The 26,462-nt window shown below is 40.6% G+C and overlaps 1 protein-coding gene across 1 annotated transcript in view; it reads left to right on the top strand.

The window, feature by feature from the left end:
- Window positions 1–24,686, top strand: part of alcama (activated leukocyte cell adhesion molecule a) — a 65,540-nt gene extending 40,854 nt beyond the window's left edge. The window contains exons 5-16 of the mRNA XM_056411668.1: window positions 5,981–6,068; window positions 6,576–6,746; window positions 9,218–9,342; window positions 9,708–9,840; window positions 11,668–11,780; window positions 12,144–12,267; window positions 12,484–12,605; window positions 14,096–14,225; window positions 16,293–16,319; window positions 18,130–18,244; window positions 18,565–18,683; window positions 22,961–24,686. Of these exons, the coding sequence (XP_056267643.1) occupies window positions 5,981–6,068; window positions 6,576–6,746; window positions 9,218–9,342; window positions 9,708–9,840; window positions 11,668–11,780; window positions 12,144–12,267; window positions 12,484–12,605; window positions 14,096–14,225; window positions 16,293–16,319; window positions 18,130–18,244; window positions 18,565–18,649 (1,233 nt within the window). The 3' untranslated portion in view covers window positions 18,650–18,683; window positions 22,961–24,686. The remainder of the gene's footprint in view (window positions 1–5,980; window positions 6,069–6,575; window positions 6,747–9,217; window positions 9,343–9,707; window positions 9,841–11,667; window positions 11,781–12,143; window positions 12,268–12,483; window positions 12,606–14,095; window positions 14,226–16,292; window positions 16,320–18,129; window positions 18,245–18,564; window positions 18,684–22,960) is intronic.
- Window positions 24,687–26,462: the final 1,776 nt, after the last annotated feature.

The raw sequence follows: 26,462 nt of genomic DNA, 5'->3' as shown, positions 1-26,462 counted from the left end.
CCCGGTACTGTTATGTGCTGAATGTAAAGGAATAGGATGGGAAAACCCGCTGAGAGTATTGAATGCTAATCTGGCCTGCACACAGGTGACAGACATGTTGGATAGTGCACAGTCCAACAGCCCAAGGCGTTCAAGGAAGTCTGGTACAGTAGTCGATATGAGATTCACGATTCAGCTGCTGTCAGAGCAATTCTATGGTGAAAGATGACTGAGCTCTCTATCATAATTACTCTTAAAATACTTGTCAGACTATGACAGCATGTGCACAACTGTGTGCTTTAAGAACAACACATACTTACTTTCATTCATAGTTAAACACACACTCCTGCAAAAATGTCTCTCCTCGTGTTGCTCTTTATTTGTATTCCCTGAACACGAACACACACTGTTATAAATATATTTTGGAAAAAGGGCTTTTTAAAAGCAGCATGTTCACAGTGGTCATCTGCCTCCTCTCTAGCACATGTATTCCACCACAAATACACATTTATTATGGACCAAGTGAGTGCTGCTGCCTCCCATCAGTATTCCCACCGAGGAAATGCAGTTCCGTTGAACAGCTTTGAGCATTCTGTGGTGAGGGGAGAGAGACGAGGAGAGACGTAGGGTAAGAAAAAAGTGGGAGTGGAAGAGAGGGATTTCAGTTTTGATAATTTACGGGAGGGATCATGGAAGGTACGACTGCTTCATACTCGAGTGGAATTCCAAATTAGAGGAGTGTCTTGTTGAGTGGTGGAGAATGCAGCAAGCCTGAACGGTCTCGGCCACGGATCAGCTGAGGTTGCATTTTGATTTGATCACAAAAGTCAGCCTGTGTGTATTCTTTACACATAAGCAAGCGATGTCAGATGCTATATAGCAGATACTGGAGCAGTTTTTGTTCTTGAAAATCAGGTGAGCGGTTCCTGCAGTTTCTCAAGGACAGAGAGAAAGTTTGATTAAATTAAATTAAATTTATTTTGTATAACCCAGAATCACAAATCATCTGCCTCAGATGCCATTACAATCTGCACACATATAACATCCTCTGTACCAGAACCTGTTGACAATTATAATTTATCTTAAGAAGACAGTTTATATTATGACAACTGTTTTACTATGTTGTCATAGATTATCAGGGATAATTAATGACAAATACATGTACGCTCGTGTGTACCTCTGTGTGTATGTCTTTTATGTGATAGCTTTCTGGTTTGCCTCCATCAGACAGTTTCTCGCCCTATGTAGTGCTTGAGCCAAGCTAATAGAGTGAAAGGGACAGAGAATGACATTTTAAAAAATCCATGAATGATGGATTAGGAGATTAGGAGATTAGGAAAAAGTCAGCGTTATCGTCGGGTTAATCAGAGTGGGAGAGAAGAGCTCCACATTGTACTTGAATGGGAGCCTTTGCTTGCCTGAAGGTGATTAGTTTCAACAGAGCTCTCCTCCTGGACCTGCAGTATGTTAAAAACTCTGTAGTCTGTATTACTGTGTGAATATCTGAAGATTCAATTCAATTCAGTTTATTTGTATAGCCCAATTTCACAAATTACAAATTTGTCTCGGAGTGCTTTACAATCTGTACACATAGACATCCCTGCCCCAAAACCTCACATCGGACCAGGAAAAACTCCCAAATAACCCTTCAGGGGGAAAAAAAGGGAAGAAACCTGGAGGAGAGCAACAGAGGAGGATCCCTCTCCTAGGATGGACAGATGCAATAGATGTAATGTGTACAGAAGGACAGATTTAGAGTTAAAATACATTCAATGAATATGACAGAGTGTATGAATAGTTCATAGTAGGCATATTCCACGATGGAGACCTCCACGATCCATCAGGCAGATGGCGGTGGGGAGGAGGAGGGCGGAGTCTCAACAGGACAGTGGCGTAGTCATGAGCAGGAATTCCACGACCCAGACGATCCATCAGGCAGATAGGATCTATGCCGTCTCATAGGGTCCGATGACCCCATGAGACGAAAGTCAAAAGGACTTCCGGGAGAAAGCAGAGTTAGTAACGTGTGATTGAGAGATGAAAATTCATCCTTAAGGAGAGAAAAAGAGGAGATAGGTACTCAGTGCATCCTAAAACGTCCCCGGCAGCTATAAGCCTATAGCAGCATATCAAGGGCTGGACCAGGGCAAACCTGATTCAGCCCTAACTATAAGCTCTGTCAAAGAGGAAGGTCTTAAGTCTACTCTTAAACGAGGTGACTGTGTCTGCCTCCCGGACTGAAATTGGAAGCTGGTTCCATAAAAGAGGAGCTTGATAACTAAAGGCTCTGGCTCCCATTCTACTTTTTAAGACTCTAGGAACTACAAGTAGTCCGCATTTAGTGAGCGTAGCTCTCTAGTGGGGCAATATGGTACGACAAGCTCCTTAAGATATGATGGAGCATCACCAATCAAGGCTTTGTAGGTTAAGAGAAGAATTTTAAAAGTGATTCTTGATTTTACTGGGAGCCAGTGCAGAGCAGCTAGTGCAGGAGTGATGTGATCTCTTTTCTTAGTTTTAGTGAGAACACGAGCTGCAGCATTCTGGATCAACTGGAGGGACCTAAGAGATTTATTAGAGCAGCCTGCTAATAAGGAGTTGCAGTAATCCAGTCTCAAGTAACGAACGTGAACCAATTTTTCTGCATCTTTTTGAGACAAGATGTGCCTGATTTTTGAAATATTACGTAGATGAAAGAATGCAGTCCTTGAGATTTGCTTTATGTGGGAGTTAAAGGACAAGTCCCGATCAAAGATAACGCCAAGATTCTTTACAGTGGTGTTGGATGCCAGGGCAATGCCGTCTACAGAATCCACATCACCAGATAATTGATCTCTGAGGTGCTCAGGGCCGATTAAAATTACTTCGGTTTTGTCTGAGTTTAACATCAAGAAGTTGCAGGTCATCCATGTTTTTATGTCTTTAAGACATGCTTGAATTTTACAGAGTTGGTTGCTCTCCTCTGGTTTTATCGATAAATATAGTTGAGTGTCATCTGCATAACAATGAAAGTTTATGGAGTGTTTCCTGATAATATTGCCCAAAGGAAGCATGTATAAGGTAAATAAAATTGGTCCAAGCACAGAACCTTGTGGAACTCCGTGATTAACGTTGGTGGTTATCGAGGCGTCATCGTTTACAAATACAAACTGAGATCGATCTGATAAATAGGATTTAAACCAAATTAGTGCCGTGCCTGAAATGCCAATCGACTGCTCCAGTCTCTGTAACAGGATGTCATGGTCAATGGTGTCGAATGCAGCACTAAGGTCTAACAAGACCAGGACAGAGAGGAGTCCTTTATCTGCTGCCATTAAGAGGTCATTTGTAATTTTCACCAGTGCCGTCTCGGTGCTGTGGTGTTTTCTAAATCCTGATTGAAATTTCTCAAATAAACTATTATGATGTAGAAAGTCGCACAACTGATTTGCGACCACTTTCTCAAGGATCTTGGAGAGGAAGAGGAGGTTAGAGATCGGTCTGTAGTTAGCCAATACCTCTGGATCCAGAGTGGGCTTCTTCAGGAGAGGTTTAATAACAGCCACCTTGAAGGAGTGTGGTACGTGGCCTGTTAGCAGAGACACATTGATAATATCTAATAGAGAGCCGCCAATTAAAGGCAAAACGTCTTTAAGCAGCCTCGTCGGGATGGGGTCCAAGAGACAGGTAGACGTGTTCAAGTAGAAACCGTTGAAAATAATTGGTCACGGTTGATAGGAGAAAATCCTCCAAATATACACCAGGGCATACAGCGGTTTCCAAGGCCATTCCACTTGAGGACAGATTGGCACTGGTTATGGGCAAGAGATTATTAATCTTGTCCCTAATAGTTAAAATCTTTTCATTAAAGAAGTTCATAAAGTCATTACCACTAAGGTTTATAGGAATGCTCGGCTCCACAGAGCTGTGACTCTCTGTCAGCCTGGCTACAGTGCTGAAGAGAAACCTGGGGTTGTTTTTATTTTTCTATTATTGATGAGTAATAGGCTGCTCTGGCATTACGGAGGGCCTTCTTATATGTTTTAAGACTATCTCGCCAAACTAAGCGGGATTCTTCGAGATTAGTTGAACGCCATATGCGTTCAAGCTTTCGTGACGTTTGCTTCAGTTTGCGGGTCTGAGGGTTATACCAGGGAGCAAACCTCCTCTTCCTCACTGTCTTCTTCTTCAGAGGGCTATCGAGTCCAGTGTCATTCTCAGAGAGCCTATGGCACTGTCAACAAGATGATCAATCTGGGACGGACTAAAGTTAGACCAGGAGTCCTCTGTTATATTGAGACGTGGTATCGAATCAAATACAGAAGGAATCGCTTCTTTAAATTTAGCTACAGCACTATCAGTTAGACATCTAGTGTAAAAACTTTTGACTAACGGAGTACACTCCGGTAGTATAAATTCAAAAGTTATGAGGTTGTGGTCTGACAGAAGAGGATTCTGTGGGAAGACGTTCAAATGCTCAATGTCAACGCCATAAGTAAGAACAAGATCAAGCGTGTGGCCAAAGCTGTGAGTGGGTTTCTGTACTCTCTGACAGAAGCCAATCGAGTCCAACAAGGAGATGAATGCAGCACTAAGGCAATCATTATCAACATCCACATGGATATTAAAATCTCCAACAATAATAACTTTATCGGTTTTAAGAACCAAACTTGATATAAATTCTGAGAATTCAGATATAAACTCTGAATATGGACCTGGTGGCGGTACAGAATCACAAATCGAATTGGCTGTAGTGTTTTCCAGGTTGGATGTGAAAGACTAAGAACAAGGCTTTCAAATGAGGTGTAGTGTAATTTTGGTTGAGGATTAATTAATAGGCTCGATTCAAAGATGGCTGCTACTCCACCTCCTCGACCGGTGCCTCGAGGAATGTGAGTATTAATATGACTTGGAGGAGTCGATTCATTCAGGCAGACATATTCTTCATGGCTCAGCCAGGTTTCAGTTAGGCAACATAAATCAATGTGATTATCTGATATTAAATCATTCAGTAACACAGCTTTAGATGACAGAGATCGAATATTTAGGAGACCACATTTAATAGACCTATTTTGTTGCACTGCTGAAATAATTGTGTTAACTTGTATAAGGTTATTGTGTACGACTCCTCTTCTGCTTACTTTTGATTTATTTAATTGAAGTGGCCGTGGGACAGACACAGTCTCTACTCTAAAGTCAAGGGTGGGTAACTGCTTGAATGGAAGAGCAGAGAAGGGTGTTAAACTACAACTCTGCTCCCGGTTCCTGATCTGAACCCTGGGTTGTCATAGATTAAGTCCGGTGATCAACTTGGTCATATTCGCAGAAATGAGACGCGCTCCGTCCAACGTGGGATGAATGCCGTCTCTCCTCATCAGATCAGGTTTTCCCCAGAAAGTCTTCCAGTTGTCTACGTAGCCCACATTATTCGCTGGGCACCACCTCGACAGCCAGCGGTTGAAAGACGACATTCGGCTATACAATTCGTCTGTCTGCAAATTTGGGAGAGGGCCAGAGATGGATGGTTGTCCGGGGATGGTTGTCCGGGGATGGTTGTCCGGGGATTGTTTTGTTATTTGACTCGGACAGTAAATTTGTCTATTTTCCTCCTGTGGTCAAGTTGAATTAGATTAGTCCATAAACCTCCATTTTCTCTTTACCCGTTACTTGATTTTTGTCTTTGATTTAAGTATTTCTTTGAATTGAAGCATTTTAGTTGAAAAACATCAGCTAAAACTGTTAGAATCTTGGGTAAAATGTTAAGTAAAAAGATTGGTTTGGAGCCAAACGCACCACACCTGTCCTCGGTGGCCATGACGTATGCCATGATGTATCTTTAAATAACAAAAAAAGCAGGTATTTTCAGCATAGTTCTTTTTATTTACATACTATTACACTAGTAATATTTACACTCTCATCCACATAGATCATGTTATGTTGATGTATTCTTGTGTGAGATTGTAGAATATATTATCCTTGTGAGTATGAGTGTGTAGACTTTGTTTTACTTTGTTTTATTCAGGTGGGAACATGTGTTGCGACGGATGCAAACCCCACAGCTACAATCACATGGACAAAGAATGGAAAGCTCTTGGTAGCCGACGGGAAAGGTAACAATGACACACACAAAAACTGTCCAACAGTCACACGAGATGCTGTCATACAGAGATCCCCCTGGGTGTTCTAGTACAGTGAGCGGAGAGTGAAAATGAAATCATAGTGGATAGTATTTAAGACAAGGGAAACACGTAATTCGCTGTTTGCTTGTCACTGAAGGATACAAAAAATGTATACAGCATCTTGACTGTTTTCATTTGTATTTGACCAACTCTGGGATCAGACAGTAACAGATAGAACATTATGTAAAAGTTTGGCGATGAAGTGCCTGAAAATAAGACAATCATACAAGTGTTTGGAAATGGCTACTTGGACTTCTAGACTTTTCTGTGATTGCTAATTTACCATCATCTGGGTTGGTTTGATCCAACAAATTTGGTTTCTGCTAAACCAAAGAAGGCTGTATGCAACATTGTTAGCTGAATGCTTGGTTTACAGCACTAGCTATGCTGTGTACTTGTGTGTGTTTGTCATCTGACCCGCCCTCCCTTCCTCTGTAGTCGTTGTCATCACCCCGAGCATGAAGTTGGATCCAGCCACAGGCCTGTCCACCACCTCCTCCACCCTCCAGTATGCAGCTTCGAAGGAGGACGCTGTCGCAGTCTTTGCCTGTGTCTCCACACATGAGCTGAGCAATCAGGAGACTAAGATGGAGCCCGTTCCTGTTCACTGTAAGTGGAAAACGCCACCGCCACCACCAGGCCCTAGAGCTGTATTACACGCTGCTCTACCTGCTGACATACAATAGATTGGCAAAAGGAATGAGTGTTCTATCTGGTTAATACTTGTTTAATGATCTGGCACTAGGGGGATATGTATTAAGGCTTTACAGCCCTTTTAACTGGGTTTTTTCTCATGTAATAAAGGACTGCAAGGTTCTGTGCAATTGAAATGGAAGAGAAACAGCACTGGAGGGAGTGAAAATGTATAGTAACAGTCACTAGAGCACACACTCTCACACACATTCACATGCACACAGAAATGCCAATGAAAAGGTGTATTTATGGAAGTTGACCTGTTATGTATTTTTTTTATATTATCTGCAACAATATAGTCAAATGAATTTAAAGTTTTATCCCCAAAAATTTCCCACATTGATTTTTTTGAAGTTGACAACACCAAGTTATATTTCCACCCATAAACTGACAGTCTTTTTCGTGCAGGATGAGGTCAACTTGCGGTTCCAAACTATTTCTTCAACCAATATTCCACGTTCAGTTAAGGATAAACATCTCTTTCTTAATGTATTATTTATTGAAGAAGGGCTACCACCATCCTATTTAGGGCTGCAACAACGAATCGATAAAATCGATAAAAATCGATTATTAAAATAGTTGGCAACGAATTTCATTATCGATTCGTTGTGTCGCGCGATTATTACGGCCCTCAATAAGTCGCGGAGTATAAAAAAAGTTGATTTGAGCGCAGAGCGGCGCTGGAGAAACAAGAGCGGCGGAGGGAGAGAGACCATAATGTTGCTTTGTGAGAGCTAATCAGCGCTGAGCTGCTCCTCCGTTAGTGAATCTAATTGGCTGCTGCTGCCCTCGTGACGCTGGAAGCGGAAGTCATTTACGTCGTCGGAGTGACATTCACGGAGCTGAGTGCGCCTACGGGTGATGTTATGAACCCAGACACCAGGGCACTAGATGTTACCACGTGTGTGGCATTTCCACAAGCAGTATAACGTAGAAAAGTGGTTATTTTTCCGTGGCGGATGGCGGACAATATTTTTCCACGGAGAAAGGCAACGGAGATAAGCCACGCCCCCTCTCCGTCTGAGGCGTTTAACCCATAAATAGCCAACTCAGGAGAGTAAACCGCTGTCAGTCTGTTTATGACAGGGTTCATACACATGACCAATGAACAGGGTTCATACTTCATACACATGACCAATGAACAGGGTTCATACACATGACCAATGAACAGGGTTCATCCACATGAACAGGGTTCATCCACATCATACTGCTGACCAGTGGATCTCCAGGACCTTTCCAGGAATTTAAACCAAATTTCCATGATTAAACATTTTGTGAAAACTCGGTGTATACATGAACAAGTGAGAAGATGTAGTATTTAAACTAACAATGAGAATTCCAAAGCATACCGTATATATTCCGTTTAAATTAATATTTGAATATAATAAATTTGCATTACTTTTCCAAAAATTCTGAATTAATTACTTTTCTAGGCCTAGAAACAGCCATTTAAAAACTCCATGACTTTTCAAGGTTTTCCATGACCATACAAAACCTGTTTTGAGTAAAGGGTTGACAATTACAGGTTTTTTTATTTATTTATCCGATTAATCGATTAATCGATAAAATAATCAACCGATTAATCGATTATCAAAATAATCGTTAGTTGCAGCTCTAATCCTATTAAAGGTCATAGAAATGTCATTTATTTAGAAATATGCATATTTCGCAAAGAAATTGGCAGTCTATCAAGCTGTGTGCATGAATGTTAGCATACCCCATATAGCATATAGTTGAAAACCCCCTTTAAAAAAAGATTTGTAGTGGAAAGCAGACTCATTGTACCCATAAATACTGATACAACTTGATGCACTAATTTAGTTTTTCACATATTGCACATTGTTGTTGTTTTGAAAAGTGTACAATTTAGTCAAAATATTTATTGCCAAATATTTCAACTTGTTTTCTTTTGTCACTTCATTATTATTATCTTGAAAAGATATTCAGTGCAAAACCAGTTAATTGTAGCCACAATAAGCTCTTATTTTGCCAAATAATATTTATCTTTTGCACAGATAGAACTTTGTTTGCATGTTCTAACAAAGTGGTTGTGCGTTTTATTTGTTTTTGTCTGATGCAATCTGGTTTACTTGGAAGAGATTGCAATTTTATTTATTCCATTATTGACAAAGCACAGATGGAGGAGTCACAAAAATTTGTTATTTTAATACAAATTAATTATAGACCATTTTGTTACGATCTTGTTGGGGCAGAGGAGCATGAACATTTTTCTTCCTCCAAAGTGGGGCGTGACAGAAAAGGTTTGAAAACCACTGAACTAGTCCATTGTGAAAGGGATTTCTTTATTGTCTGTGAAGCTTCAGTACACATGCTCCATTTCGTTTCCTTCATTCCCTTTCCCCTCAATTACCCCCCAAACCCCTCAGATCCATCAGAGAAGGTGAGCCTCCAAATTATGTCCAAGGGACCCATTGTAGAAGGAGATAACGTGACTTTGAAGTGTCACGCTGATGGCAACCCTCCACCCAGCTCCTTCTACTTTCACATCAAGGTCAGTCAGAGCTTCAACCTCACTGCTGTCTGCTCTGGAATAATCGTTGGTAATTGAGAGTTCAGCCATCGCCTTACCATAGACAATGGCAGCCACCCATTATCACTTCCCTCAAATGTACATTTGTACAAGTGGTCTTGTGTGTGGAAAAGATTCATACAGTAAGCCAGAATTGGGTGATGATGGTTCAATGTTCAACTTGCTATAGTTGTTTTAAAAAGCACTATATGCCTTATCGATCTGACTTCTAGAAATGACTTGTCTCTGCATGCTGTCTGCTGTCTTCCTTTCTTTCTTATTTCCTGATATTATCGCAGAATCACAAGCTAACAGACCCTCTCTCCTCTCCCTCCTGTCTTCACCAGGGCCAGAAACTGCTGGTGGAAAATTCAGACACCTACACCTTGGCTGCGATCAGCAGAGAGGCTGGGGGTGAATATAAATGCTCCCTGGCTGACAACGAGAAAATGGAAGCCTCCCAAAGCATTGTCGTTAACTGTGAGTGCTCGTGACATATGGAAAGCCATAGCATATTGTAGCAACTCAAGACAAAAACCTCCAACAGTCGTCTTCACTTTGGCTTTGCCTGAGCCACGGCTGCCAAAACTCCCTTATACTCATAAACTCACAATCAGTCAATGTACATACATGAAATTTGATTAAACAACTCGTTCTACCCACTGAGCCACAGCTGCCCCACCTTGATTAAAATGTCTTTCCTTCTTATAAATAACAAGGCACTCTTATTCAATGTAAACAGAGTCATGGGAGCAGGTTAATGGTCGTCAAATTTAAACTTTGAGAGCCCAGCCTGGCAGGGAGGTAGATCAGTGAGTGCCAGGCTGGAAGGAGGAGAACTTATTAGAAGTTTCACTATAGTGAGCAAAGGTGTAGGGTAGGCGAGGAGCGAGGAGGACTGTTTTCCCTCCACCCAGCACTCAAGTAATTACACCCCTTCTTCCCAGATGTATGTTTCTCGCCTTCCTTTCAAATGGGCCGGATCATTGTAATAAAGAATAAGTCCCTGCTCTACATCCAATATTGCAGCAGGAAAAAAAGGATAGCAAGTTGACCTAAACTGTACAGGTTAAGTTATGTGTGTGTTTAACTTCAAACACATTTTTATAATTATTACCTCATCATACTTATTTATTCACAAGACTGATGTGAATGTTATTTAAGTGGGGAACTCATATCTGCCACCAACACAGTGCCAAAGCCATGTTATAACAAATGTAAAGACGTTCTGTGAAACACATGTCATCCTAAAACTGATCAAACTTGAAGGCTCACACATATGGGCACTAATTTAGTTTTGCACAGCTTACATGTATAAAGATATACAGTGTAACATTCAGTAAAACTCTTTATTGCGAAATATTTGAACTTGTTTTGTTTAGTTTTTCACAATTTGCACTTGATTGGTTTTAGCTTGAAAAGATACTCAAAGCAAAACATGTTATTTAATTGCACCCTCATTAAGATATATATTTGCCAAATTGTAGTTTTTTGCACAGATTTTTTGCACAGATTGTATTTAACATTTTATTTGTTTTTGTCTGATGGAGCAATCTGGTTGACTTTAAAATGTTCTTTATTCTATTATTTGTAAAAACACAGATGGAGGAGTCACTAAAAGTCCTGAATTCAATAAAATGTCAGCATGGACCATTTTGTTCTAATTTTTTTGGAACTGTGGGGCATGAACATTTTTCTTCCTCTAAAGTGGGACCGGACAGAAAGGTTTGAGAACCACTGCTTTAAAGCAAACAGCTATGTTGTTGTTTTTAACCATTCTTCAGTAATGTACAATTTACCGAGATTCAGTTTGATCTGGATCAGGTAAAAACAGGTTCCTCTGTGTTCTAGATCAAGTGAAATCAGGTTTCTGAGTGATCTAAACCAGGTTCCCGTTGGATCTTAATCAGATTACACCAGGTTGGATCCGAATATTGTTAAACTAGGTTCCTGTTTGATTAAGATCAGGTTAAACCAGTTTATTGTTTGATCAGGATCAGGTTAAACCTGGTTCCTGTATGATCAGGTTAAACCAGGTGTTTGCTTGATCTGCATCAGGTAAAACCAGGTTCCTGTGTGATCCTGATCAGGTTAAAGCAGGTTCCTGTGTGATCCTGATCAGGTTAAACCAGGTTCCTGTAATAAATACATGTTGATCAATTTGATGTTTGAACCTTTTGCTTGTTCATAAATTAGACCGAAAAACTGAACTCTCAGAAGTAAATGTAAAAATAGATCTTGTGACATTAGAGGCAGCCAACCAATAGGACTCAACCCAATGATCTGTTTCCTGTCTTGTTTTCTCAGACATTGACCTGAGTTTGACTCCCACTGGAAAGGTAGTGAAGGCCGTAGGGGACACCTTGTCCGTGAAGATGGAGAAGAGCGCCTCGGGTGACACTCAAGTATCATGGACAAAGGTAATGGTGCCAGGTTTTGCAATCTATGGTAATCAAACCTCAATCCATATCAATCTCATATCCTGTGAACAATCGTCGTGAAAGAGAGCTCAGCATACCACTGTATTTATAGAAGGGCTGATAAATCACAAGTCTATCGTAAAATAAGAGGAGAAAAAGCAGTTTATATATATTGTTTTTTATATTTATTTACGGTTATTTTCACTAAAATAATTATTCATGTTAATCCGGACAGGAGAAGTGGGGAAATGCATGATACTGACATATTGTGTTAATTTACAGACCGGATAAGTGAAAATGACACTGGATGTCTGTTACTGTGGTACTGAAATTAGATTTGCAGATGTTTTGTTTTGTTTTCAGAATGGAAAGTTACTGAAGGAGCCGGTGTTTAGCAGGCTGACTTATGCTGATGCGGGACTCTACGTATGTGAGCTTTCCATGACTGGCCTCACACAACATCAGAGCTTTGAACTGGTCGTAGAAGGTGAGAGATAGTGTGTGTCATCGTCTCACTAATAATGTCCTCTGGCTGAAAATAATGGATCACTAAACATGTATAACTTTTGTATTTAGTTGCACCATCTTCTTTTCTTGATGTTGAACAAGTTCACAGAGGCCGGGTTAGGGATTAGGGTCTTTTCATATGTTTCTTTCTGGAAAGTGGTGGGGGTCATAACATTGTGTCATGTTTTTGCATTAGGAAAGCCTGTGATCACAAGTCTAACCAAACACCGTCCTGGTGATGCCAATTACAAGGTTTTGACCTGCGAGGCTGATGGAGTACCAGAGCCCAACTTTCAATGGAGCGTCAACAGTACAGATGTAAGTGTGTGTGAGTTTAGTATCTTTTGTGGGGGGAAAAGCAGCGGCATGTTGTAATGGGATCACACAAGCCTCCTCGCTAAATCAGACCTGCATTGTAAAGTGACCCCTTCCCCACATCCTAACCCCCTAATCTTGTAACGTTTTGTGACTTCATCTTCATGAAATCACAAAGACTTCTATCGCAGTGACAAAGTCTGTCCACAGACCTATAAACATGTGGCAAAGTACTCCAAACCTCCTTTTGTGCTAGTTTCCAAATTCTGCCACGACAACACACACTCAAACTCACAAGGGGGACTGTGGATCAGTGTTGAGTCCTTCAATTAGAGGATCGGTGGTTCAATCCCCAGCTCCACTAGCCCATGTTGATGTGGGCTGGACACATAACCCCACATGTCTCCTGTAGCTGTGCCTACAGTGTATGATTGTGTGTGGGAATGTTACTCCTGAACGGAAGGTGGACGTTAGCCACTAGCTCCTCCCACTAGTGTATGAATTGGTGTGAAAAGGTGAATGTAGTGTGAAAGAGCTTTGAGTGGTCGGCAGAGTAGAAAAGATCTATAAGGTACAGTCCATTTACATTTACAAAGTGAAAAAAACGCCAGCATCGCTGTAACAGCAAACTGTGCAGTGCTCTATGAGGATCCTGTCCTTAAAGAGAGCTCCTGTTGAGGTTTCCCTCTTCTCCACCGTCGCTTCAGCATGACAGCCGTACAGAGCTGTTTCATTGAGGCTGTGCGTTAGTGCAGAACTGTCATTATGTATTGTAACTCAAGAGTTATCACTCTGGAGCTGTAATGCATCAGTTGCAATTCAATTCAATTCAATTCAGTTCATTTGTATAGCCCAATTTCACAAATTACAAATTTGTCTCGGAGTGCTTTACAATCTGTACACATAGAAATCCCTGCCCCAAAACCTCACATCGGACCAGGAAAAACTCCCAAATAACCCTTCAGGGGGGAAAAAGGGAAGAAACCTTCAGGAGAGCAACAGAGGAGGATCCCTCTCCAGGATGGACAGGTGCAATAGATGTAATGTGTACAGAAGGACAGATTTAGAGTTAAAATACATTCAATGAATATGACAGTGTATGAATAGTTCATAGTAGGCATATTCCACATTGAGTGAGAATAACTCACTCAGATGACCATTAGTGTGTGGATTCATTCTCATGAATATTGTACTTATCAAGATGTTCTGGTCAGGCCTCTGCATGAGCAGGTAATGTTTCACAACAAGGCAACATGTCTGTTGGCCAGGAAATGTTTCCTTCTCCATTCAGAATAGGTTTGCAGCTATGCATTCACTGCCAGCAGCAGAGTTCAGCTCTCCGGTCTGATTTTCCTCCCAGTATCCGTCTTCCCGCTGTTCCACACCTGTTGACATACACAATTTCCTGTAGAGTGGAGTATTTGATGTTTGTGCAACGGGAACGTGTGTGAGATGTTTGAAGTCTGTGTTTTTGTTTTCTGCTGTGCCTCCAGGAGGAGAGCACCTATACCAACGGCAAGGCCACCCATAAAATCTCTGTGATCCCCAAGGTGAATCTGACAGTCACCTGCAGCGTCAGCAACAAGCTAGGAGAAGATAGCATGACCATCAATGTTTCCTCTGGTAAGTTCACATGAGTCTACAGTTTGGTCATTGGCCTCACACAGTGATACTTCTTGTAGTGGAGAACTGACGTTAAGCTGCATGGAAGAGACAAAGCACATATTTTCACTTGCTTTGCGTTTTTGTTGTTTTACGTTAATGCAGCTAATCAGGATAATTTGGCAGCAATACTAGAAAATAGAGAGAGATACATTAGTCACATTCATATGAAAGCTTAACTCTCTCTGCAAGGCTTCCAATGTAAATTGTGATAGTGATAGTGACCTGGCTCGTCATGCCATGATTGTGTTCCTGCCAGTGTGACTTCAGAGAGAGACCATGCCCACATTTTTTATTTATGACTGATTTTGATATCACTTCAATCCTTTTTTTACAATTTAAAAAAGCGTTGCATGAAACAGAATAACTTCTAATCAAAGCTTGTCTGCAGTTAGAGCAATTCAAGTTGCTCGGGTGAGAGCTGTCTGAATTTTGAATCTAAAGAAGACCAAAAGAATAAAGTATATATAAGGGCTTTTATACAGATACTGATAAGACATATATGGATTGGATAAAAGAGAACTCACTGCATATGTTTTAAGTCTTGTAATACTTGGTTTCTTTCTTTCTTCTGTATTCTACGTTCTATGACAACATTAAAATGTAATTAAACTACATCATAATCGTATCCAATCCTGAGCTTAAATGAGTTCAAATGAGATTTTCTTTTTTTTATTATAAAGTAGACCAAAAAGGGATCCAAGAACAAATGTGATACAAAAATCGACTAAGTGAAATTCAGGAAGCCTCTGAAGCATTTTACAAAAATCTATACTCTAAAGTTCTGGGGAGATGTAACCCAGATTGATAGGTATCTAAATTCTATAAAGTTGCCCACTTTAAATGAAGACAGTGTGGTGGCCGGCAAAAAAACTCTCACCAGGAAATGGTTATCACAAGAAAGCCCTACTCTAATTACATGGATGGACGTGACAACACGGAGAAGATAACAGCATCTGTCAGCTACAAACTGGAACAATATTTGGCATATTGGAAAAAAATGATTGCATGCGTAACAACCCCACTTGATTTTATTTTCAGAAATCAATGAATGTACAATAGAGAATAGATCACCCACTAGTTATACATTATTTTCTTTTTTGTTTCATTCTTTTTCCTTGTTGTTTATTGTATGTTTTACACCTCTTGCTCTATATGTGTATAACTCAAATGGGCATCATCTAAAAATCTGCACATGTAATGTCAATTGTCTGAAAGACATCTTTTAATGTCGAAATGCAATACAACATGAAATGCAATGCAATACAATGCAATACAACATGAAATGCAATGCAATACAACATGAAAATAAATAAAGTAGACCAAAGATCAATGGAAAGTGATAAAAAAACAATTTAGTGGAATTACATCCCACTGGGATGAATTTGTTATTTGAATGACTTCACATGAGCCCACCTTGTAAACTGGCCCCTGTAAAAGAAGTCTTTTTAGCAGGTGTTGGAGTGAGAAACCACTGTCAGTGTTACAGACATTACCAGAATATTGAGACTTGAAGGAGTTTTTTTCTTTCTTCGAGAACCCTTGTTATATGTTCTGCAATTCATATCAACCTATTTTCAACATCAGTTATTTGCTGAGTCTAACTTGCTTAAGTGGAACATTTAAATGGTGACAGTTACACAAAATCCTTCATCTGAGACAAAACAAAGAGGATTGTTTAAGGAAAGGCTAAATGCTACATGGAATCATGTCATGCATTGATTCTGTCTCTCCTTCTCCGTCTTCGGCTGCATTTCCTGTTTAAGGGTGCTAAATCTGTCTCGCTTGCGGTTTGAGCCACAGCCTGGAATATACTCTGAAAGCATAGTCAATTGTTGCTTTTAATATGTATCGCTTCTTTCCAAGGTACAGTTTGCATCTTGAATAGGCACTCGGAAAAGTATAACTATAAAAGGCCTTACTCCTGTTTGATCAGTGCAGTTTTTTGTTTTTTTTGACAAACAGAATTTTCATGCTTTATTTGAATTTCATTTTTATGAGTTCTAATTTATTCATGTTTTATTTCAGTTTTTAAAGAGGAAAAGGAGGATAAAGGTAAGATTTGTTATTTTTGTATTCCTTATCTTTTACTTTCTTTGGAGGAGTCTCTGTTGAATAAGAAATGTCAAGTACTCTTCAGGTAGTCAACGTTCACTAAACTGGTTTCTCTAACTATGAACTCAACAATCACTTCTCTCTCTCTTCATGTATGAACTGAGCCTCATTCATCACTTTACCTGCAGACATACTGTCTTCACATGCACCCTCATCTCATCTTTTACATTTCATTCTACTTCTTTAAACTCCTGCAGAGAATTAGCATCATATTGGACAGATCATAAAGAATATCCAATGATAAAGACATAGTTGTGTTAAATGACGACAACAGTCAATGTGCCACTGAATTATAAATGGCCTAATGTTCAGTCAAAGCATTTTGTATTTAAAGAACATTATATGATCTTCTGGTAGCATCTGTAGATATATACAGCATATTTACACTTTATAAACTTACTGTACTGGCTGATACATATGATTCCTTTTAAAATGTTAGATGAGTTTTAATTTGTGTCAACAAAACAAGTCCCTATAACTTCTAATTATACTGTGACTACGCATGCACGGCCCACATGACAGTGTCTCTTCAACATTTATAGCAGTGTTTACTAAATGTAATGGAGCAGAACGTTTCTCGTCTCACTGACACGCAGGTGAACCTCTCCTCTTCTATAAAAGGATCACATCACCATCTCCACCATATCCAACATTTGATGATATACAGCTCATGAATCCCAGAATGTAAACAAATCTTTACTTTGATGTTGCTATAGTAACAACAAGGACACATTGTCTAACTATAAACACAAGACGAAGCAATGAAGTGTTTGCTGATGAAGTGTCATAAACTAGAGTGTTAGTCTGGCTCTCTGGAGAGTTTGCAGGGAGAGTTGCAGTGAATCATTACTGAGGACACTTTTTGATGTAGGTTGCTCTGTTCTCATGCCGCTAAGTTGAATCAGTGTTTTAAAATGAAATTCTGTTTATTTTGTATAGCTCAAAATTACAAATTTGCCTCAGAGGGCTTTATAATCTGTACACATATGACATCTCTGTCCCATGACTTCACAACGGATCAGGACAAATTCCCCCAAAATAGAAAAAGGCAAGAAACCTTCAGGAAAGCAATAGAGAAGGATCCCTATCCCCGGATGGACAGAAGCGAGAGATGTCATGTGTGCAGATGAACAGCTTTAGTTAGAGAGAAGAGGAGGAGCTCAGTGTGTGTATCTTAAAACGTCCCCCTGCAGCCTATAAGCCTATAGCAGCATATCTAGATAACGCCGAGATTCTGTAGAGGGCAATGCCATCTACAGAAACCGTATTACCAGATAATTGATCACTGAGGTGTTCTGGGCCGAGTAAAATAACTTTAGTTCTGTCTGAGTTTAACATTAAGAAGTTGCAGGTCATCCATGTTTTTATGTCTTAAGACGTGCTTGAAGTTTAGCGAGCTGGTTGGTCTCTTCTGGCTTGATCGATAGATATAATTGAGTATCATCTGCATAACAAGGAAAGTTTATGCAGTGCTTCCTGATTATATTGCCCAAAGGAAGCATATTTATATATGTAAATAAAATTGGTCCAAGCACAGAACCTTGTGGAACTCCGTGGTCATCGAGGCTTCATCGTTTACAAATACAAATTGTGATCAATCTGATAAATAGGATTTAAACCAACCTAGTGCTATACATGAAATGCCAATTAACTGATCCAGTCTCTGTGATAGGATGTTATAATCAATGACAAAGACACCCTTTATAAGTGTTAGTCACACAACTGAAGCCGTACTGCTGTCTGTTGCCAGGCTCTTCAGAGGAGTCAGAGGACCAGTCTAAGCTCATAGTGGGAGTGGTGGCAGGGCTCCTCATAGGCGCCGCCTTGCTGGGACTCATCTACTGGCTCTACATGAAGAATGCAAGGTATAGAAACACAAACTTGACACACACACAAGATAGAGTGGTTTAGATGCTGGAGAATTTGTTCTCTGGTGGGTGAATTTACAATAATAATCCGAAGGAATGGGAACAAGGTCTACAGCCATAGTCTCAATAGATTAACAAACACGACTGTCTGCCCTAAAACGATCCCATTATGTGGAAGAGCATAAGAATAAGCATGTGATGGGCGGATGTTGAAGAGTTGGTATGCTTCCTGCTGTGGCCTGACGTCTGGGGCAGGGCGAGACGGTCATTCTATAGCAAATGGGTTTCACACGTTTGCAATTCTGTATTCAACACAGACAAGGAAGCTGGAAAACTGGTGAGAAGGAGGTGGGAACATCTGAGGAGAGCAAGAAACTGGAAGAGAATAATCACACTGTTTAAAGATACTCAGCCTGTGCTACAAGGGATGAAAGAGGTAAGGCACACAACACGGCAGTTACATTTGAGTTCAGCTTTAATTTGAATATCAATATACATCTCAATATCTCCAGTATAATTTCAGTTTATTACAACATGCTTCTTATATTTGTATGTTTCTCGAGGTTTGGTTATGATTTATTCTCAGTTAAATTTCAATACAATTGTTTTGGTATATAGACGGTAAGCCCAACATCACAAATCACAAAGTTGCCTCAGAGTGCTTCACAATCATTACAACGTACAATCCGTAAGATGATTGGACAGATAAAATAAACAAGCTAGTGAAAAAAATATTAGTGCTGTGAAAAATAATGCGTTAACTCAGTTAATTCAATTACAGGTTTAACTAGTTTTTTTTTTTTTTACGCATTTAACGCATGCGCAGAATGAGCTTCCAATCCGTCTGTTGTTGGTCGTCGGGACGAAAAAAAAGTCACTTGCAAAATGAGCTTCCAATACACCACTTCAATCTGAACTCTGTCCGCTCTCATGCAGACGGTCTGTTCATCGGTAATGATCCTTCCGCAGGTTCACCTACGGAAACCTTGTTACGACTTTTACTTCCTGTAGATCAGGGGTCTCAACACGTCGATCGCGACCTGCCAGTCGATCGCGGCGTAGTGTTGGCAGATCGCATGACATTAAAAAGATTGGCCCGCCCCCTGACATGTTCTCTAGAGCACGTCTTTGTTCTTTTATTAAACTAAACGTCTGTTGTTGATCGTATCTCCACAGCAGCATGTCATTTCTGTCTCTTCGCGTTGCGTTAACACTTATCGATCTCCGTCTCACGCGCCACAGAGCTCCGTGCGCGCATCGGACCGAGCAAAAAAAGTCACTTGTCAATCTGTCCCGTGTCCGGGCCGGTGAGGTTTCAGCTTTGCAGCGGTGTCCCCGCCGTCCCTTTCATCACGGCCCAGTTCATGAAGAAAACCCACACAGTCAGTTTGCCTCAGCAGCTGCTAGAGGAAGACTAGAGGCCTTTAGATTGTATCATGGTGGAGTTAATGTTTGACAAACAAGAGAAACATGTTCTGTTTAACCCTCCTGTTACCTTTACATTTACTAACATATTTTACCCTCGGGATCAATTTGACCGCAGCAATTAAAACCTCCAGAAAATTATTAGAATTAATATTGCTTCCCAAGTTTAAGTGTGAGGTACTTTATGTTTGTTTGTTGACTACCTAAATAGCCCTTTAAATAAATAAAAAAGTTGATATTTCTTATATGTTTGACACAGTGAAGAACAGCCTGGGGTCAAATTGACCCCAAAGAACACCGACATTAAACATTGAATGGGGTCAAATTGACCCGAAAGGTAACAGGAGGGTTAAACATTCTGTTTAGGATGAAGATGTGTTAATATTCCATATGGAAGAAAACTGCTAAATAACTGCTGAGTTGCAGCACCATTGTATAGAAGAATGTATAAATGTATATATCCGTCTTTTGTCATAAATCTCTATGTTCTCACAAAATATACCGAGAATATCGGTAATATGTGATTAATCATGATTAATCCACAAAAACCTGTGATTAACCCGATTAAAAATTTTAATCGTTTCACAGCCTTAAAAAATATATAAGTGAATGATAAAATAAGTATGCTACAACATCCGTCATACATTACAAAAGACTGTGTCCTTCTTTCTTACCCAATTAATCATCTCACGACCCCTCAGAATCTTTCCCCAGGTTGGGAACAACTGGTTTAGATGGTGTATCTACACCAGTGTAGCCTGGTTCCACATCTTGGAACCACCATCCTCATGATTTGTTCATTGATTCAAAGCAATTTGGTGTGTAGTGAAATTCGAACACTAAACCAGCCAATCAGAGCTTTGCTGGTAGGACACAGAATAATCTCACAATGTGGGCCGGGCCAGCCAGATGATTCAAACTCTGTGACAGAAATATGCATTTGCTTTCTTTTTGTCAGATTAATGAATTGGTGCATGTGCCTTATTCTTATTTCCAGAAATGGACTTAGACATGCCCGTAACCACGGTTTGCATTGCAAACTCACCATTCTAAAGGTGCGTTCACACCAAAAGCGATGCGATTTTTCGCGTCGCCCAAAACGCGTGCGTTTACTCACTTGACCATTTCCCGTGTTCACGCCATAAGCGTCGAGACGCTCCACGAGGGGCGAGGCTTATCTCCGTGTCTCGTCTCCGTAAAGACCGTTATCATTTCCTTCATCCACCAGAATAACTAACCACTAGTTCTGCTTTATACTTGTTGTGGACACCCCACACACTAACGTCCTCGTGTTTGGGTTCATGACATCACCTGTAGGCTCACTCAGCTCGGTCACTTTCACCGATGAAGTTACTGTTACGTCTGAAAGACTTCCGCTTCCAGCGCTATGAGAGCGGAACATTATAAACGCTGTTATCGTTTTCATAACATTATTGTCCGTCTTGTTCTGATTCAACAGCGGCGGACAGCGATGACGCTCAGAGCAACTCAAGAGCTGATTGGCCCGAGTTGCGAGATTACCACCTCAAAGTTGAAATATTTCAACAAGGGGCGAAAATTGTGCCACTGAAAACGCGCCGCTGTAAATGCGTCGCCCACATCGCGTCGCCCCAAACGTACCGCCTGATAAAATATCGCATCTATCGCAGCCACACGCGTCTGTACGTTGACTTTTAATGGGATTCGGTCGCGCGAAAAAATCGCTTCGCTTTTGGTGTGAACGCACCTTAAGAGTGTCAGTGGAAATAACAGCAAATTAGATTGGCTCCCATTGAGTTTCCACAACAGCGGCAGTTATTTATAGTGCCAAAATCATGTGATTTACCTGTAAAGCAACATCTACACGTACAATGTATCAAGTCTGTCAAGTGAGGTATGAGTTAGCCAAATGAAGTAGGTACCTCCAAAGTAACAGTTTATGTCACCATGTGAACCTGCAGTAACAGACTTTTTAGTCCATAATTCCCTGTTTCTGTTACTTTGAAGATACCTGCTTGATGTTTCTCATTCCGACTGCTGAGGCCAAATATCATCTTCAGATAATCTCTGGAGGGTGTTTTTGCACAAAACAAGCACAGCAAAATGTGTCCCCATTACTTACCTTCAAAGACCCAGCCGGGTCCGATGGACCCTATGAGACGTGAAGTCAAAAGGACTCTGGGGAGGAAGCAGAGTTAGTAATGTGCAATAGAGATGAAAATTCATCCATAAGGAGAGAGAAAAGAGGAGGGAGGTGCTCAGTGTATCCTAAAACGTCACCCAGCAGCCTATAAGCCTATAGCAGCATATCAAGGGGCTGGACCAGGTGAACCTGATTCAGCCCTAACTATAAGCTCTGTCAAAGAGGAAAGTCTGAAGTCTACTCTTAAATGAGGTGACTGTGTCTGCCTCCCGGACTGAAATTGGAAGCTGGTTCCATAAAAGAGGAGCTTGATAACTGAAGGCTCTGGCTCCCATTCTACTTTTTAAGACTAGGAACTACAAGTAGCCCCGCATTTAGTGAACGCAGCTCTCTAGTGGGGCAATATGGTACTACAAGCTCATTAAGATATGATGGTGCATCACCAATCAAGGCTTTGTAGGTAAAGAGAAGAATTTTAAAAGTGATTCTTGATTTTATATGTATACATGTGCATTTGATCCTTATTTTCAGATCTCGTGTGGACTGCAAAACAATCGCAATCAAATATTGGCACACAACGTGACTAACTACTTTATCATGGGCCTTTTACAATCATGTCACTCGAAAACTGAGCTGGTCTGAAGTCTGTGTGAGAGGCAAACATTTCAATCCGCTTTTTCAGCCCACCACTTTGGTCCAGACTGAAATATTAGAAGTACTTTGGACAGACATTTATGGTCCACTGTTCATTTCACTTCTCCTGGGCTCAAAATACTGATTGTTCAATACTTTTAGTTTACGACCACTAATTAATTAGCATGCTAATAACTAAGTTGGTGAATATAGTAAAGGTGATTCCAGTTAATCATGCAGTTAGCCTGCTTCCAGCTGTAGCACCAGCTAGTGTGTTCACACAGTTGTACACAGTGTTGGTTTATACATCTGACCTCTTGAAGGTTTGCCACATCTGACTTTGTTACTGTGTTCCCAGATCTCCTCAGGTACTTTGGTGAGTACAAGGTTGCCATATTTAATAGGACTGATGGCCAATAACTAATGAACCATGATCTATGTTCTAATAAACTGGAATTATCCTTTTTTTCTCTTGTATATGTTTGAATCTTACATAATTGAGATGATTAATACTGTTTCTCTGTTTGTCTTAGTGAGGCAGTTGAAAGCAGCCATGCAACAGAGAAAATACAGACTGCTGGCCCCTCAGGCTCCACAAAAGCAGCAACACTGTAATTTCCCACCAAGTCCTGCTCACAGCCTGCTGTCCCACCTCACTTACTGTTTGATTTTGTGATTCTGTGTTCCTGGTGAATGCTTTCTGTTACTTTTTGTTTTGAGCAATTCCTCTAAGGCTCTGTGGTGGGGCTTTTACCGCTGAGTTCTTCCTTTTAGGATTTATTTGTTTGCTAGTTCGTTCTTGAATTTCTTCAAAGAATGTAAATCCCGTGTACACTTTTTGTTTAACAAATTACAATGATGTGTCTGCCCTCACGGAGCATGCCAATGTGTATTTGTTTTGTTTCTATAGATGTCTGTGTGCTGTTTGAAAAGCCTTTGTTGGCTGTGCTCAGAGAAAGAAACACCTTCCTGCTGTATAACCTCACTGAATCTCATCTCAGACTTAAAGATAACCTCAACATCTTAACATTGGCAAATAGATTGTCTGTTTAGTTAATGGATGGCTTCTCCAGAATGACTAGTTATAGTGATACTGTTGATGTACTATTAATAATTCAAACACTATTTTTTTTATTTTAAATGTTAGCTATTTTAAATTTCATTGGTGTATATTTAAATTAGACATCTGCAAATTACACATTAAGACACACTCAACCACTAGTTAGTTGTTTTTGTAACTTAGTCATTTCTTCCAACTTTTTTGCCGTCTCGAGACTTTTTACTTCCTTAATGTAGAAAATAGCTGTCGTCAGAAAAGTGAAACAAAATCTAAGAGATGTAGGTTTTTGCCAAAATGCTTCTTTTAGTAGTTTAGTTTAGTTAAATGCACGACATTGTTCATGTCTTCACCTCTTAGTTCCTGCACCGTATTTTGTTTTTCATGCTTTTCTCCATCTTTTTATCTTCATGCCTGGACTGAAATCTGTTTTTGTGTTTTTTATGTATTTATATTCTGTGTGCACCATCCCTGAATGCCGATGCTGCAGCATGCAAGATAGTTGTTTTTTAAGCCTGCGTGGAAAGCATCATCAAGTGTTGAAAAGGTGGTAGGGAGTTGAATGAGTGTGAATAAGGTTATACAGTATCTGTGCTTATTCTCTGCTATATTGTTATTATTATGTCATTTTTAGCTCAGTGGTGTGAAGGATTTCCCATACAGTGGTTATGATTTGCCAATCAGATGACATGCTTTCTGGCATTACATACATTTATTATGGTACATCCCACAATTCACCACTCCAATAACCCACCAAGGACAAAGGGTTGATAAAACTTAAACTTTTCAACAGAACATTTCTAGTTCACACCATGTAAACTTGCTTTTCTCAAGAGCTTCAGATGCAGATAATGTTGGCTGATCATAAAACACTAAATGTTAACTTGAAGGAGTTTATCTTTCGGTTGTCCTCCAAACTGAAGCAAACGGATGACATTCCATTCTCTTACTTTTTGTTTAGCTGTGTAGAAGTTACCAATGTGCCCACTCAGCATGAAAACGCCGTAATCAAATTGTGGGATGGTTGCCAGTCAGTTGATCACCACTTCAAGCACCTAGTCCTCGTGCCTTTTGTTCCCTTTTCAATAATCAGATCAGCAGTGAAACCAAAGACGGTAAGATCAGAAGGCCATAGTAGTGTTGTAAATACAGACTTCTGTTTTTGTACGTTGTAGACAATAAAGTTTACATTTTGAAACTAATAGTGTTATGTCTGAGTTTTTGTAAATGCATACGACATATAAAACTAATTTATATGCAAGGACACATAGCGGTGCAAAGTTTTGAGCGTGGCAGACTGTCAGGCCCTGCTGCAGTGGACTGGCTTCTCTAAGGCAATGTGGTGCTCTGAAACACGACCGCTTTGGTCTACAGCACAGGTCACTAACTGGCGGACCGCGGTCCGGGTCCGGACCCAGAGGCCGTCCCATCCGGACCCGGACCGCCAGCCAAAACAGAAGGTTATGATTTAAAACCTGACGGGGTGTTTTAATTTTTTTACCCGGCGGCGCGGCGCAGCTTTTGCAGTCTTTACGGTAGTGGTTTAGCGGATGCGGAAACGCACAGACCAATTGCATGCGAGTTAAGCCATCCCACGTGATACCACTCAGCCAATCAAATCTATGCATTCTCGGCGGTAAACATTACATCTCAACAGAGCGCTACGCAGACAGATGAGAAAGTAGAGGCAGGTTACACTTGAAAAGACGGTAGAAAGAAAAAGAAAGATAGCGATACATGTAGAAAACAAAGGAGAGAAACGGACGACTGCGCCGGAGAAAGTTTAGAAAAAGGCGAGTGAGACAGCGAAAGGGAGAGAAACGGACAACTGCGCCGGAGAAAGTTGAGAAAAAGGCGAGTGAGACAGAGAAAGGGAGAGAAACATAAGGAACAAATGTCGCTCTCCAAAAAAAGAAAAGTTGACAGCGAAAATAGAGCATTTAATCCGGAATGGACAGACTCATTTCTGTTCATACTTCCCACAGGGAGCACAAAACCAGTATGTTCAGAAACCGTGGCATTTATTAAAAGTGGCAATGTGAAACGCCATTATGAGACAAAACATAAAGGTTTTGAACAAACATACCCACTCAAATCCGAAGTGAGATCACAGAAAATAAGTGGTCTCACAGCCCAATATGAACAGTCCACCAGGATCCTGAGCCACACGTTCACTGCCCAACAACGTGCTCATGAGTGTTCCCTCAGAGTTGCTTGGATTTTGGGGCAACACAAAAAGCCATTTACTGATGGAGGGCTTGTCAAAGAATGCATGAGTGTCGTCGCTGAAACATTACTTGACGGAAAACCAAAACAAGAGCTTTGTGATAAGATAAAGCAAATACCCATGTCAGCATCATCTGCCACAAAGAAAAGTGAAATATTAACTCAGGATGTGCTAACCCAGCTAAATGAAGCCATACATAAGGCACCATGTGTAGGCTTAGCTGTGGATGAGTCCACTGACATCTGTGACAATGCTCAGCTGTTAGTGTACGTCAGGTTTTTCAACACAGACCAGAAAGCATTCTGTGAAGACCTGTTAGGTGTCACTCCCCTTCAGACCAGTACAAGAGGAGAAGATATCTACCTGGCCATTAAGGAGATGTTAACGAAGAGAGGAATAGAACCAACACAAGTGGTTTCAATAGCCACAGATGGAGCCCCTGCTATGATAGGGAGAGAGAAAGGAGCTGTAAGAGGACAATCCAGAGCTCATAGCTTACCATTGCATCATTCATCAATCTGTCCTCTGTGCCTCCCTGTCAGATGAGCATGCTGAAGTGATGAATACAATGATGAAAATAATCAATTTTCTCAGGGCATCCTCTTCCACCCAGCATCGCATGCTGAGGGAATTCCTCAGAGAAGTTGATGCCAATGCTGATGATCTTTTGCTGCACAATAATGTGAGATGGCTCAGCAAAGGGAGGGTCTTAGCGCACTTTTGGTCCATCAGGAGGGAAGTAGCATCTTTT

Source organism: Pseudoliparis swirei, chromosome 3, assembly GCF_029220125.1.
Source record: "Pseudoliparis swirei isolate HS2019 ecotype Mariana Trench chromosome 3, NWPU_hadal_v1, whole genome shotgun sequence".
Classification (NCBI taxonomy): domain Eukaryota; kingdom Metazoa; phylum Chordata; class Actinopteri; order Perciformes; family Liparidae; genus Pseudoliparis; species Pseudoliparis swirei.
This window is presented reverse-complemented; position numbering and strand designations above follow the sequence as displayed.